The sequence below is a fragment of the Chanos chanos genome, chromosome 13, assembly GCF_902362185.1.
Source record: "Chanos chanos chromosome 13, fChaCha1.1, whole genome shotgun sequence".
Taxonomy (NCBI): Eukaryota; Metazoa; Chordata; class Actinopteri; order Gonorynchiformes; family Chanidae; genus Chanos; species Chanos chanos.
In genome coordinates, this window is record NC_044507.1 from 11649676 (window position 1) to 11666496 (window position 16821).

General features: G+C 40.9%; 1 protein-coding gene across 2 annotated transcripts; it reads right to left on the reverse strand.

The window, feature by feature from the left end:
• Positions 1-8135: 8135 nt before the first annotated feature.
• Positions 8136-13355, reverse strand: LOC115826386 (uncharacterized). 2 transcript variants are annotated; one of them, XM_030790204.1, is made up of 6 exons: positions 13327-13355; positions 10228-12473; positions 9915-10008; positions 9335-9384; positions 9009-9078; positions 8136-8282 (listed from the first exon to the last, which is right to left on the reverse strand). In XM_030790204.1, the coding sequence occupies exons 2-5, from the start codon at positions 12469-12471 to the stop codon at positions 9034-9036; spliced, it is 2433 nt and encodes an 810-aa protein (XP_030646064.1). In that variant the 5' UTR covers positions 12472-12473; positions 13327-13355; the 3' UTR covers positions 8136-8282; positions 9009-9033. The 2 variants fall into 2 exon arrangements, with proteins under 2 accessions (XP_030646064.1, XP_030646063.1); XM_030790203.1 differs by lacking the exon at positions 13327-13355 and adding an exon at positions 13183-13242.
• Positions 13356-16821: the final 3466 nt, after the last annotated feature.

Sequence of the window (16821 nt, forward strand, 5' to 3'; positions counted from 1 at the left end):
TAAAAAGACATTTAAAATGGTTGTCAGAGTGTTTTTAAAGGAGGCAATGTAAACTGAAATGGTACTGTTGCGTTTTGTACCCATTCATTCAGTGAGCATGAACTTTGTTTTGTTTTGTTTTTTAATCTTTTGGTTACATTATTTATTTCAGCCTTCAACATCAGATATTTTGTCATGATTTAGTATTTATTCAATACTGTAGCACCGTAGATTTGATTTACAGAACCGTAATAGGCTACCTTGATTTCATCTGAGTGAAGCAGACTTGGCTGTTCTCCTTCATTACCTTCCCTTAACAAAGAGAAATAAAGAGAAAGTCATTCAAAATTTCCCCTAAACTTTATTTAAACCAGTCAAACTACTAGATGCATGGCACTTTCTTTTTTTGGGCAGTTCATTAAGCGGCTCATGGAATGGCATTCATCAGCAATGTGCGTGCGCGCGTGTGTATGTTTGTGTGTTTATTTAAGCCCTGGCACACTCTGATGATGTCATAGATGTGATCACAGTGCATACAGATGCTAGTCATGGCTGAGAATAGGGCTATGTTTACATCATTATGGATACCAATGATTCAAAATGCCACAGCTCCCACACAAGTTCTCAAATACGTCTCAGCCATGACATGTGTTTTCTCATTAATATGTAGCACTGTACAAAAAAGAGAAAAAAACAGAAAAACGTACCCCACATATGAGTGTTGGACTGTTTCGGGCGAATTTTTGTAATAGCTGGAGGTTTGGTGTTTGAAGAATTTCTCAGGAATAACATGTACTGTGTAATGTCTTCACCCAGTTTGTTGTTTGTCATTTGAGAACAGGGAAAAGGGGCGTTTGGTTAGATTTAAAGGACGTTTTATCGCTGCCATCGCAGTATGTGCCAAGTAAAAGTCAGGAGAAAACCAGTGCGAAGAGAAAAGCACTGTAGAAGGTCATAGTGATGCAGCTCCACTCATCTCACCCTAAGAGTGATGAACCGAGCGCATGGTTTTATGCTCCGTTTTTTTGTTGGTGTCAGTGACTTGCAGCAGACAGTTCAATCTGTGCATTTATTACATTTGGAAAATGCCTCCTGGTCTTATTCCTTTCTTCTTTCATAACCAGCTATCTAACGTTGCGTCTGAAATGAGACGCGCTCACTTTTTGAAATGTTAATACAGGGAGGCTTATCACTCACTTCCAGACCGAAGTTCCATCCGATATTAAAGTAAAAACTTCTCAGATGTGTCATCGTTCTGACAATAGAGCTCCGTGGCATGTGGACTTTTATAATGTGATTATTTTAGAGTCCTTGGTCGGCTTCTGTGGAAAGGGCATTTATTTGATTTTTTTTTTTTTCATTTAGAAAAATTACTTTAACAGATTCAAAGGTAGCAAAAGCGTTTTTGATAATGCATTCAAATGTTGTTGGTGGGTGAATGTAAAGTGCTGACAGATTTTGTATGCGCTGTTTAAGGGCAAGAAAAAAAAAAGAAACTTGTGCAGTTGTTGTTTGAAAGGGCATTTTTGAAACTGCATGGTTATCAAAAGGAAAATATGTGAAATGGGAACATATCCATGTGCTACTTTTTAGATTTGTGGATATTATTGTGTAGTGATATTACTCAGTAGCACAAATTTGCATAATTTGATATTGTTCTCTTAGTCAAAGAGCAAAAGAAAGAAAATCAAAAATGGACAACAGTCTCTCTCTCTCTCTCTCTCTCTTTTTTAATATTGTGTGTAAGGTACATGAGTCTCTCATTGTAGAAGCAGAGGAATCTGGGAATGACTCTTGTGTTCTAAAAGTTGTGTTGATTTCTCCAGACTTTTCTTAGTCTCACTGAGAGAAACAATGAGCTTTTTTTCCTTCATAAAGAAGATGGAGACTTAAAGAAGTGGACCAAATGCTATCTTCCCTCTGGTGAAAACCTGCAATTCAGCACTGGAGGAAAAAGAAGAAGAAAAATAACAAAAAAAAAGACACAAGCAAGCAAAGACTTTTGAACACTAACTTGTGTGTTGTTGTTTTCCAGAAACATTTGCATGAATCATTATTGTTCTGGAAAGACGTTGTAGAAATAAAAACATATCCTTCGTGTTGAACTTTAAAGCTGTGACTGTCTTTCTTCTTATGCTTCAGCATACAAACTCTGGTAAACAAACATGGTTCATTAATAACCATAATATTCTGTCTTTGGTGGCGGCTTTAGACATGCTCAGTGTTGTCTTGGTATTCCATTATTCAGCCCAGAATCTTGGCTGGAGTAGCTTTTGTCCCGGCCTATTACAACAACAACAAAAAAAGGGACTTTGGTTCTCCATCAGATAATGCAGTGTGATAGGAAGATGTGGCCGGTTCCCTAGCTTCATATAATGGCAACGTTCCAGATATCTCATTATCACCGTTTGAGAGAGGGACGTAGCTAATCACTGACAGCACCTCAGTAAAACCATTCATGTTAAACAAACACAACATCCAACGGGCGAAAAAACTGTCTCTTTTAGCCTTCCTTTTCCTTTCATTAAAATGAAATAAGGCCAACAGGAAATGGAGCCTGGATTTGTTCTGTGTCTTTGAAGTGCGAAACGCCTCAGAGGATTCAGCAGTCGGGTGGCAACAGCAACACAAATCTGCCACCAGAACACGGAAACACGGACGCTTGCCACCGATTGCATCATACTGCCAACATGCTGACTGTGAGAGGCTGTCTAATGTCACAGTGCCTTCAGATTATCATAAACAAGCCATAAATTAACAGCAGTATGGTGTTTGCCATGTAATATAGAATACTATGCGTCAGTGCTCTAAAGCAAGGTTAGTCATTTATTTGAGTGAGACTTTATTTAGTAAATTGTGTTCAGTAATTGAGTGGTGGGTGGAGTTTGGTTTCCAGTATAATATAGTAAGTACTTGTTTTCATCCATCCATCCATCCATCCATCCATCCATCCATCCATCTATCTATCTATCTATCTATCTATCTATCTATCTATCTATCTATCTATCTATCTATCTATCTATCTTTCAAAGTTACTAATTTAACAGATGAGCAGCATAATTGTTTCCCTAGCAATTCTCCAGCAATTTCGAGCTAGGTTTTCTTCCCCACAAAGTGTAACTAATTCGAAAGATCATGATAAAACATAAACATCCCGTTATTCCTTGCAAATAAGTCAGAATCCAACCACCTAAAGAACTGTCTTTTGTCTGTTCTGTCATAGAAGCCTTATTCTCACACATAACAGAAGCATTGCTTGTTTTCAGGGCTGCAGTGTGTTAGATGAACAGGACTCTAGATGAGCCACTCACATCAGATCCTGGTTAACGATACATAGTTAAACAGCACATAGCCGAAAAGGCAACAGAAGAGTACAGAATGAACTAGGCAATAAAATGACCTCTGGTCAAAGAGGAATAAGACCACAGCTTATGATCATGTATTACAGTAAAGTGGAGAAGCTCATATTAAGCAGAGGAGAGAGTGAAACACTAGCGCTACTGTGTTAGCTCATCCATAGGTCCCTGCTATCTAATGCGGCTGTCTTAGCAAGGATTCAGGGTAGGAAAGAGCTCTATCGAACCAAAGCACTGGAGTGGAAATGCCCTGTGCTGCAAGACCTGCATGGTAAACACAACGCTGATACTGCCTGAACACACACGCGCGCACATGCACACACTCTCACATCACACTCTCACACTCTCAAATATAGAAAAGGAAGGGGTATGGAGGGTGGTGGACACAAGAATGTTTGTCAAATCTAGAGCGTCTCATTAAGACATGATAATGATGTAGTGTTCGTGTGGCTCTGAATGTGGAAAGAGGGAGAAAGAGAGAGAGAGAGAGAGAGAGAGATGCAAGTAGAGACATGTAGGGACAGGATGCTATATTATCCAACAGAAACCCAGCTGAAAACCAGAAACAGCCTTTCATACATGTATATTCAGAAACTGAGCATTGAGAGTTTTGAAATAGTGCGCCCCCTGGCTTTGATGTGGTTTAATGCAGTCTAAGATACATGCGCGAACTGCAGCTATTTCAACTAAATCAGAAGTTCAGAATATTCATCTGGAAAATGAGCGTGGAAGGCATTTATATTCTGAGAGACATACCTCGTGAACTTTTGAGTGTTTGGCCGTTTGAACTGTCGTGCGTAAGCTTTAATAATATTTTTGGAAGAAAGTGATCTCACCTTGCCCGTCAAATTGCAATTAGTTGGTATGTTCTCGACTGCGAGTAAGTGACTCGATTAGCTGCAATTTTCTATCGTGTTAATCGTGAGGGATGATGTAAAGTGTTTACATTCGATAACATATGACTCAAAGTGATTAACGCGCCACACACTGCAGCTCATGTTACCACCATAATTTGTGCTTTCAGGCGAAGATCGCCCTTCCTGATACTTGTGCTCATTACAATTACTGCTGCATTGTTTGTAGTCTATCTCAGGTGACATTTCAACTAACCAACCAAACCTAATAACCATTTCCTAATAAACAAAGTATAAACTGACCAGTGTGTGAAAAACAGACCTTTTTTCTTTTATTGCAAATGAATGATTTTCTATGCCTTAGTGACAATGTCGTCCTTCTTTCTCACAGAAGGCTGGACAAAGTAGAGGTTTTTCTGATCAGACTGGACGTAATTTTCGCGAAGTCCGCACATAGAGGTCCTTCTACGATTCTATACATCTGGAAAGTCGGGCATTGGTGTACTTAGTGGTCTCAAATGGATTCTAAATAAGTTAAACGAAAATAAAGGCTGTTGCACTGAAACGACATGTCAGAAAAAGTATAGCCCTCCGCACTATTCAGTTATAGGAAAGTGATTGCTATATTTTATAAAATGGGCTCACATTATGTCAACAACGGTGAACTTACAATTTAATTACACATGCATTCAGGGCCTCTCCGGTAATCATGTAGCTCTGGAAACCCAGCAATGTTTTAGTTCTGAACAATATCGCAAAAAGATAAGGAGACTAAAGGTTATGCACGCAGTGATGGAACCAAAGTACACTGCTGAGAGTCAAGCTAAAATGAAACATCCATTTCATTTTAGCTTAGCGTGTGTGTGTGTGTGTGTGTTAAAAGGGAGGGGGAATGTTGAGAGAGACAGAGGGGACTGTGTGTGCATTGCGGTAGCGCTGGAGGATTTTCTCTTAGGTTCTTTGGAGCTGAGATAAGGCAATACCCAGAGCCAGGGAAGTTGTGTATGGAGCGGGCCCAGCGTGGACCGCGGGCACAAACAACATTATAACCGCAAAGCCTTGCTCAGGCATGACTGAGCTCTACCCCTCTATCTCTCTACAGTGTAACATAAAGATAAACATGACCGATAACTCATCTCAGCGTGCAGAAAAGCAGAGATAGAAGCATGCTTTCAGTGGTAGATATCATTCATTCGGAAACGAGGTCCGAACAACGAAGAGACACGCTTTCATTTTGTCGTAAGAGCCTGGCGGTCGTGTCGAATGACCAAACTTGGGAATGCATTTCTGACGCTGAACTTGATACTTTTCAAGAACTGACAACTTCAGCTGAAGGTAGTTAGTGCGAGGACACTGTTGCTTTAAGAAGATGACGTTAGGTTGTTTAGATGAAGAGTTGGGAGGCAAATTACTCATGTATTCCCATTTAGACTGAATTACTACTTACATCCAGCTTGGAGATGTCACTGAAACAAAAGAATAGCCTATTCGCCGACCTTGAGCGTTTTACCCAATGTTTAACTGTAGCTGAGTTGCCATTTCCGTAGTGGCCTACTTGCATTCTCCCACATCTGGACAGACGAAAATGATTACAGACTATAAATATATGTGTACCATCAACTGGCAATGAAATGTATATCTAATACGGAAACTTCAGGACGAGTTGCCATCCATTATTACGACACGACATTTAAATTTAGTTTAAAGAGAATAGTGAATAATGAATATGGCCTATTTCCATAAGTGGCTGTGGGAACGACACCATGAGCTCTCTCGCATCCGGCTCAAAGCAGGCTGCAGCAAAATGTGCACGTCGATCTGCTCACTGAAGCGCTCCAGTGAGGGAGAACAATTCGTCCATGCGAATGAGGTTGGGCGCAACACTATTTCAGTCAGGGAGAGAATTTCTCTCGGCTGAGTCTGATAAAGAGGTGAGAAACGCTCCGTGCACTAGGCGGCTACGGGTCAGGCTGACACCATAGCTACTGGGCTGCTGAGATTGCACGCCAAGTGCTAAAATGCACGATGTCTTAATGTTCTTTTAGGAGAGTTAGAATGCTTATTTTCAGCACACTTGCTAGGGACAGATCAAATTCTTTTAAAGGTTTAATCCAAACTGTTTGCAGGGGCACTGTGAAACATCAGTCATTTAGAATAATGACATTATCAAACTGGCCTGCCAAGCAAAGACTTTTACTTCATTTACTCAAAATTCTTTTTGAAAAGATGATTGACACTTCCCAAATTACATATTTGAATTTATGCCAAAATATCACAGTACTACAATGAGTCTACATGAGACTAAAGCAGCATTATAGATTGTAACAGAAAAATGAAAAGGGTAAGAGGCAGCTCACACCCTAGGGCTACTGTATGGGAACCAGTTGGTTGCTTGTTCATTTCCCTAAAGGATTCACTGGAAGCCACAGGAATGCACATCCACAGCCTGGTTGCACCCCATTGCCAATGAGCCTTAAAGTGAATGTTTTTTTTTTTTAGGGCTACTGCAACATTGCTCCATTGTTCTCGCCCTCCCCACAGGGCGTCCTTGCAAAGGAGAAACGGGATCTCAGCGGATGTACCCTGGTTAAATGGGAAAAGAGGTTAACTGGTATCTCAGGTGTAGAAATGCAACAGTCGGTTGTGACGTCTGTTAAGGTTACACGGTGACATTGGGAAACCAGTGTCTCATTTAAACATTCACTTGTGCTTTATTATGAGCCCAGATGGAGAGATTATTTTAATCCCACCATCGGAACAAATCAGCATCAAACTGCACATTGCAGTGGCACAAGTCCTTCTGCTCCTTTGGGCAAATGATCGCAAAACCCGTAAATAAACACTCTGCATGATAGAGAAGGTCTTCAGACAGACAAGAGAGTTAGGAATGTACAGTAAAAGCATTTATTGAGACAGAAACTTATGGAGACAACACAAGGCATACGGTGAAACCTGTTACGTGTTATGGACCAAAGCATTTTTCAGGCTTGTCAGTTCCAATTACACAAGCTTACATTCAGTGCATCTGAGTGTACCCACCAACCAGAAAGCAACGAATCACAGAGCTGAAATAAATGTCTCCACTCAACAGTCTAAAATTCTCTGGTGCTGAACATACTTCTTTCCCCCAACATCACAAAAAAAAGGCTGTCTGACTGTAAATAAATATACACATACGCATTAAATAAACATAAATATTAATAAATATGTTCACATACAGTGCATATGGTACCGTCTGTGGAGATCTAGTCTGTCCATCAATGACTTTCAATTAAAAAAAATCTCTACCAAAAAAAAAAAAAAATTCTGCAATTTCAAGACGCTTGGGGAAAACATGTCAAATTAAGAAAATATATGATACATTTTAATACAAATCGTCTTTTCTTCCTGAACAAGGCAATACTTCAGTTCAGCAGTGACAGTGCAGTGTGACATATTCCAGACTTAAATTATGATCATGGCAAAATGAAACCAATCACAACCAAATACCAATACAAATATACATTTAACAATGGTAAAACTGGTCGATTTCCAAAGTCAGAGAGTGAGCATTTGTGCCTTAACTGATCAGGGCATGGTGGGGGGGGGTCATACCACTGATGTGCCAATGGGAAGCTTCATGTTTCCAGATCAACCAAAATGTGCCCGCACTTTTTTTTTTTACACAAAATTTAAAGAATAAAAAAAAAAAAGATAAAAAGTAGTCTGATGTGGGTGGTTTGGATTCAAAAAGTATTTGGATTTCCAGGAAAAAAATTAAATAAATAAAAAATTACAACAGTTGCAGTTTGGTTCCACTCATATTCTCCCTTTCTCCTTGTGTGTTTTCAAAGCAGGCTCAGACAAACGCTTTGAAAAGCATTGTCTTGAAGTACCATTCAGAACTGACAAGATAAGGCAATGACTCTAAAGATCAGAGAAAGAACGTTTCAGTCAAAACATTCATCCGCTTCTGAGTAACTGTAAACACTTAAAGTACAAAAAAAAAGAAGAGAGAGAGAGAGAAAAAAAAAAAAGAGTCAGTGTAAACTTTTAAGGGAGTCGGTCCAACGATGATGAGAGACAGTGAAGTGAGCAAGCCAGTGGAGTTAATCTGGTGGAAGAAAAGCACAATAATGATCTCAAAACATGACCCCCCTACAGTAATCTGACGTGGCAAATGTAGATTTGAATGGACAGCCTGCATGGATTAGGTGTGACTAATCCATGCAGGTATGATTAAGTATGGATTTATCTGTGCTCCAGACATTCCCATTTCACTTATGTGTTTTAAGTGAGCCTTTGTGAAATATGATGTGAAATGAAACACAAAATAGATATTATGTAAGTGAGAATGCCCTACTCAAGAGACTTCTCACTAAGCATATTTCTCATATCACACTTCTAGCTATCCTGTAATAAGTGCCAGTTATCCTACCAGTGTCCATACTGAGGGAACTGGTACTGTTAACAGTGCTAATCCCGAGGGACTGCAACAGTGGAGATGCCCTGTGTTAATCGGCGAGATCTCACTCTGGGATAAACAAAGCTTGGGGTTTATTAACTCAGGTAAATATTCATCTTTTAGTAAGAGCACAAAGAGAAAGGCAAATTACAAAACAGAGACAGAAACAAACCAACAAAGACAGACATGTAGAGAGAGAAGATGAAATGAGAGGAAAACAGAGCAAGGCAGGAAAAAGGGGGGAAAAAAAAGATGATGAAATGGAAAAAGGGGGGGGGGATAGGAAGGGGATAGCATCGACGACAAAAAAGAAGAGAATGACAAAAAGAGGAGAAATATAAAAAAGTAGGGGGGAAATGGAACACCAGTACTCACCCTTATGGCACTGGCCTGTTAGCTGTCATCTGCTATTCAGTCTGTTTGCACTTACTCTGGCTGATTTGTTCTAAAGGAGACGATGACATAACAGCCATCAGTACATTACTACAATCGTCCAGAAAAAAAACAAAACAAACAAAAAAAAAACCACCCACATAAATTTGTGCAGAGATAGCTGTGGTGGTCTTTGAGTCAAGGCCTTCAAAATTAAATGTGTGTTTGTGAAAATTCTGATTGATGACGCCAGATGAAAAGGCATTTTATCTGTGGATCTATGTAAACAGAAGCAAAGTGCATTTCCAGACAACCTTCTCAAATTTTACCTTGTGTTTGGGGCACCTGATGGTGAAATTTTCGTCATTCAGCATGCAACCTAGAAACATACATGAACAGACTGAATTAACACAAGCTCTACACAGAGAGGACTAACAGCTTTTTCACTGACACACACTCTCTCTCTCTCGGGCGCGCGCACACACACACACACGGCACAACTTCCCACACACAGGAAAAGGGAAACAGACGGATTGAGTCTTACAACACTTCCAATATTATGAGTGTGAACTTCATCACATGGCCTCACATTCTGCAGTAGGTGTTTAAGGCCAAAAGTAACAAGATCTCAAATGTTATCTCCCCCTGAAAGGCATCTACTTTTATAGAGCAATTTGGTAACCAGGCACCAACTACCAACTACCCGAAACACAAACTGCACTCATTTATTCAGAATAGACATGCTAATCCTTATGAAAAATATACCATAAATAAACTCCACAGAACAGCACAAAAACAAGACCTGCGGTGACAAGCAGGCATCTGCATAAAAATTCAGGCAAGATATCCTGTTACATATGAGAGAAAACCTCCGTTAAATGAGTTTACACCTGTTCATGTCAAACCTACCAGACTGTACAGCACAGGGGAAATGGTATTTATTGGGGCAGCCCTTAAAGAAACACCCCAATGTGGCACCAGCTCTTTGACAAGTGGAGCACACCTGCAAAGCAAAACATCACAAGAACATAGGATATGGACACCAATTTAGGTGAGACAAACTCTTCCACATCTAGCATTCCAAGCTGCCACGCAAACAACAGCGCTTTCTGTTTGCCAACATGATAGGGGAAAAAAAAAACCCAAAACGTTTCTGAGAGGCAACCGGGGGAAAAAAAACCCACTAAAAAAACGACAAATTAAGGAACTGTAAGAGACTCACAATGCCTTGCGCGAGCCGGACAGCCTCCTGCAGACCATAAAGCTTCCCTTTGACTAGGAATACACCTGTGGACCAAATGCTACAGTCCTCATGTACCCAGCATTCCTTAGGGTCGGCGGTTTCTTGGGAAACGCCATGCCAGTCATCTGAAGAACAGACTCTCCTTGGCCTCTTAGCAGAATTTGTATTTGGGCTTTCATAGTCATTGTCTGGTATTCCGCTAGAGTCTTGTGCTGTCTCTAAGTGCAATCCCTCACACTGGCCTTTCAAGTGCCCATCTTTCCTATCTTCTGCGCTGCACACCGAGTCCTGGTCACTGCAGTCCTGATCTGGTCGCTGGGCGGACGGGTTCCTGAGGGCTTTGTTGGCTGGGTGGACGGATCCAACTGGGTAGTAGGGCCCATGCAAGTCCCCAAGGTTTGTCATGTTAGCTGACCTGCCACATAAGCAGCATAGCTGGATACTCTGGGCCTTGCTACCTGAGCTAAGACGACCAAGCTGAAAACAAGAAGTTTTGGGCACAAGCCCTGAAACTGGTCCCGTGGTTGCCTGGTGGGAACCTTTCTTGATCCTGAAGTCATCATCGTCCTCCTGGAAGTTGACGACAGTGCAGGCAGAAAATTCCCGCAGCTCCATGCGGACGTACGGAGCAAAGCCGTCGGCCCGGGTTTCCCTTTTCTCCTCTTTGTAGTTTGCATACTTCAGTTTGATCTCTGGTTCCTGAGGAGAGAACACAGAGGACGACCCAGATGGCTGTGGTTTCTTCCGCCTTCGCTTGGCTGCCTTAGTTGTACATTTGCTGCCTGGAGAAGCCCCCATCTGTTTGGCTGGGCTCTTCTGTTTGGGCCTTGGCTTGGTTCTCTTCTTTCTCCTAGACGTTGGGGTAGTCTGTGGCCCATCTGTGCATGATGAATGATTTGAAGGTGTAGTGGAAGCTCCACTCTGTGGAGATTTGATGATGCTGGGATTTTTTGCATCTGAGGTAGACGGTAAAGTCATAGCAACTGCTTCTGCATTTAAGGAATATCCAACATCTTGGGTTTTGGAATCAAAGTCACTGGTGGCAAGAGGACTAGTTGAAGATTCATTCACAACTGAAGTGCAGTCCATAGCATCTGTTTCAAGATCAACACACTGTTTCCCCGATAGAGAAGCTTTACTTTCATGGTTTGTCTCACTGACTTGCGAATCCCTGGTTTGACTAACTGGACCCTGGTTTGACTTACTGTCTGGACTGCTGGATTGTTTTTTACAAATGGGGTTAGACACAGGCACCTCAATGACATCACTGTCATCACTGTCTGAGATGAACTGAACAGAAGATGAAGAATTCACACCAGTGCCTGTCCCAGCACATTCAGGCATCAGAGTGATAACGTCAGTTTGCTCTGGTACCAGTGAGGGCTTGGCCTCTGAAGACTCCTCCAGAGAATCTGTTGTCAGTAAATGAGTAGTGCGCTTTACCGTTTCATGACATTGGGTGGTCTCGGAGACTTGACACTCTGTTGGGCTGCTGTATTCAACTGTAGAACCACTGTAGCTGTTCAGGTCCTGAAACGGTACCGAGCCCTTACTAACCTCCACAGCTGTCACTGCGTCAGTGAGGTACGCCCCACTACTGGAATTCCCAGTGATTTCCAGCTCATCTGAATCTGTGCCGTTCCATGTGCAATCCATTCCATTGTGCGTAGAGGCAGTTCCAAGCTTTGCCTCCATGCACGTGGGAGAGCTTTCAGGCCCAAGTTCCACTTCCTGATGCGCAAAACCTGATGTTCTACTCCTGGATGACAACTGTGTGCTAGGGTGTTGTGTAAAATTCTGGTCCATTTTAGGACATGTATCATCTCCCATAATGAGTTGGTCAGCTGCAGAGCACTGTGAAAGTATTTGAGCCACATTAGGCAGTCCGTTAAATGTGGGCAGTTGGAAAGACTGTGGATTATGTGGGGGTAAGACACAAGACCTTGATCCATAGGGATAGCTCAGTGCTTGGTCTGTGTAAGGCATATCTGGAGTAGCCTGTTTGCAAGGCTGGGGAATTAGGCAGTCAGACCTGTTTTCGGGTAAGCTTGTGCGACTGTCGCTTCCTGGGTTGAGACCATACCAACTGGGCTTTTTCACTAAGTCCAGTGCCTCTACAGGACTTTGCTTGAGACGATTTCCTTTGCAACCCATTGAAAGATCAAGTGCAGTGGGGAGAGGATCTTGAAGATGCATGACGTCTGACTGGTTCAGAGGTTCCATAACTGTGGAGTATTAAATTAAAGGAAAAATAAGAGCACTGAAAAACACTAGCCTACTCATGGCTAGGTTTAAAAGAATAAAGTGATGTTTTACAACATAAAGGGTATTAATGTCTGTTGACTTGTCAAACCACAGAACCCTCAAAAATAGATTGTAATGCGCGTCCAAATTATGATGTCGGAAGCATAAAGTATAATCTACACTTTCCGATGTAGTGTCTAATTTTGGACTCCGCTTCGGACAAGCCTAAAGTTGTAAGAACTTTCATCGGTAAAGTTAGATTGCATGCTGTTTCTATTTCGCATGTATCATTCACCCATTTCCCTCTCCAATTAAAGCTAACGCTAGCTACGGTAGTTCTGTAGCCGAGAAATAGCCAAGGAGCTTTTCACGCCTATTTCAAAAAACGATACTAAAAAAACTCAAAATACAATATTCGTCCAAGGTGAAGTCGGTCTAATGTTACCTTGCTGGTCTCTTTCTGACTGAGAGTAGTTAGCTTAACTTACACTTCAGCGTTAGCATTTGCTAATGCTACACGCATAATACCGCAGGCCTTTCAAACAAGCTAACTGGCTACCAAAGCTAACAATAGGCAACACTGCTACTCTAGCTACCTAGGTTAAGCAGGTTAGCTAGCTACAGCGTTTAGCCGGCATGATTGCTAGTTAGCTAGCTTGTCAGGGATTGTGTTGCAATCAAACGACTTACCAAAGACAGAAAACGCCGCGTAATGCCGTAAATTAAGTCATTAATTCAACAACGTATGATCAATACCACTCATATTCTAAACAGCTGATAAAATAAAATAAGAAAATATAGGAAAGAGGTGGTACGGTAGTCCTGTTACTTAACTGTTGTATCTACTGAACACATTTCCATCCCGGTCAGTTCTGTAGTAGTCAGCTGGTATATGCTACATTGCTAGGCATTATGGGATAAAAAACAAATATTTGTCAATACAATGGCCATAGTCAGTTGCTGCTTATGTGAGGTCTTTTTCACGAATATTTGAATATCACTGATTTTTATTTTCTTCGGAAATTAACAACTCTGTTGCAACATTTAAAAAATTATAGTTTTAGAATCAAACAAATTTGGCAACAAGATACACAACCTCTGTCTTAGCAATGAGAAATTCTTGCCATAATTTCATTGGCAATTTCAATTTTCAACAGTCAAAGTAGAGCTGGAATATTATAGCGGTCAGAAATCAAAGACTGGTTTCATGCATTATTGAAAATTTGTTCCAGCTTTATTCTGGGTGTAACAAAATTTATACAACTAATTTGAACAGGCAAATGTTCTACAAAATAATGAATAATTTGGAACAGGCAAATGAATTTGGATTTTTATTATGTGACTGACAGTAGAAAACATCATAAACAGTTTAACAGTCCATCAAAACATTATTTTAAAGGATTTGTTTATGCACAACTATGATAATCAACATACATTTGACAATGCATAGCCAGATGTTGTTGTGGCATACTTAAATCAGGAAACATCACAGAGTACAATGGTGATAGAATTTCACTTCATTAACTCATTAACTACCAAAATACATCACTCATACAAAAATAACCTCATAAATATGCTCATGGTATGAAGCAGTAGTTGTCTTGGATTGAACACTATTTTAAACACACAGCTTTAAAATTCTTGAATTCTTGAGTGTAGCTTGAATTTGTTTCTATACTCTTCATGTCTCGCGGTCTATTTTAGCATCCAGGATCCCTTCAGACGCTGGGAACAGTGAGAAAGAAAAGGTGGAACAGCAGATACATAAACATCATTATAAATGATTCACTAGATACTATACAATGCCATTAAAATGCTAGTGTAATAGAGCAGGGACACCTGAGAGAGAGGGAGAATTATACGCGCCGACATAAGAAGAAACAGTCTGCATATAATAACCATTTTTAATCTTCTTTGCAGTAAAATGAAACACAGACAACAATATATCATATTTGTTATAACAGAGGACAACCATAGAGTATTGTATCCTTAGCCTGTACTAATGGGCTTAAGAAGAGGAGATGATAAGAACTGGGATACCATCGTTAAGGTTGTCTCTCGGCCGTCCTAAGGCCTGATGTGTCAGCTTCAGGTGTTCCTGGAACTCCTGCAGGTCCTGCTCTGCTCTGGCTTTAGTGTCTCTGAACTCTGTGTGAACGTCCTTAAACCTCTCTGCGGCATGCTTCTTATCCTTGTGCACACGCACGCACACACACACACACACACACACACACAGAGAGAGAGAACCTCTGCAGAGTCAGTGTTCATCTGTATTCACAATGCAAGTCGTAAGAAATTCAACTTACAAGAGCAATTATGTGGGAGTTGTTACAGTTGTGAGAGAAATTTAAATTCTGTTTGGTCATAATAAATTACTTGGATGTGATACAGCACAACACCATCCACGTACAAGAGTGGGAGTGTAAAATGTTGTTGATCTCTGCGCACTTAGTTGATTAATTTATGGTTAATATGTGTAACAATTTGATGGACAGATAAGATGTAATATAAATGAAGGTTTCTCTACACAGCTCCAAAGGGAAGATTATGCAGTCTTCCAAGATGCTTACCCTTTGGGCAGCCTTCAGTTCATTCTTCAAAGAATTAATCTCCTCCTTAAGGCATTGCACCTCTGACTCCTTTACACGCAGACTAATCTGAAAATTGGAAAGAGCAGACAGTGATAGAACACCACTGCTTTTCAACATTGTAATAATAGAACTCTATAATCTCGAAGTGTGACTTTCTCATTTGTCATATGGTGACATCTAGTGGCCTATGGACACTGAGAGCAAACAACTAGTGGGTTGGGAAATATATATTTAGGGAAATCTCCTAAATATAAGGAGTGAAAATCTGTTAGACAACACCACTCTGCAGAACCATTAACAACAGCAATTAGCAATATAATGAATTATTCATTCAACAGTCAAAACCTACAACTCTCTGTCTCACATTGAGCCTCGATACTGAAATGATTTTCAGTGTGTGCAAACCTCGAGCTCATATGATTCCTTCGCCACATTCAGGGGGCTTGCATCCCTTTTGGCCATTCCAGATAGTTTCATGATCTCCTCAGTAAGATGGGTTCTCATCTCCTGTACAAAGACACAACGGAAGAGTCTGGAAACAGGAAGAAACTAGTGAAAAGCTGTCCACACTACTAATGTGGTCCAGCATTGCTGCACTGGTGGTCCAACAGTGCCACGCCTACACTGTAGTCTGGTTACAGAATTAGTTAGTCTGACTGCAGAAATTGATGGTTTATGATGGTTAATGTCTGAACATGGATAACCACCTTCCCTTCTTACTAATTTTTTTTATTGACAGTTGGAGGAATGAATATTTGGATTGTCTCCTGCCTATGTGTGGAAGCGGGCCAGGTTTGGTCTATTGTTCTATAGCTTGTTGCATATATTAGCGACAGCTTTATGTATAATATTTATATTTATGAAAATGAAACATCAGATTATGGAAGAAACTAAATACATTAGACCAAATAATGAGGACTGAGAATATAGGGAAAATTGAATGTCACCTACTAGCAGGTTGCATTAAGTTTAGTGTGTGTTTATGTTTATGTGAGTGTCAGTGTTTGCATGTGTTTACATGTATATGTGAGCGTGTCTGTGTTTGCACGTGAGTTAATATGACCTGGTTTTGTGCGATGAGTGCCTGGTTCTCTCTTTGGCACTGCTGCAGTGCCTGTCTCTCAGCCTGCAGGGCCTGGGCCAGGTGAGCACTCTCCAGACACTTTAGAGAGTACTGCTGAGACAACACATCCAGCTCCCGCTGAACGGAGGCCATCTCTTCGCTTAAACACACAGATGCGCACATTACAGCCACGTACACAAACACTGAGCTAGACAAACACATTAGGTCCATGGAGATGACACTGAAATTGCATCCTTTGTACCTCAGTACCTCAGTTGCATAAGTCTCCATGGAAACATATCAAATTAGCTGGCAAACATTAAAGTGCTGTACTCAAGAGTGCCAGCCAGAGACTATTCAATTTATTTCTTCAGATTCAAAATACAAGCTGGCTACGGGTAGTGTGGGGTACTGAAGGGCATTTGTGTAATTAAAAGCTGTTAGATTTAAATGCAAATGAGTGGTGTGTATATGTGTGTGTGTGTGTGTGTGTGTGCGCGCATGCGTGCATGTAAAAAACGTTTTGATTTTCATAATCCTATGTTATCTGAAAGCTGTGTTATGTAAGACTGTTGAGCTATGATGAGGTTTGATCAGGTGAAATATGTGCCCTCTTACTTGTGTTCTGTGAGTATTTCCACAGCGTGTGTATTTGCTGAGTTGTTCATCTCTTGC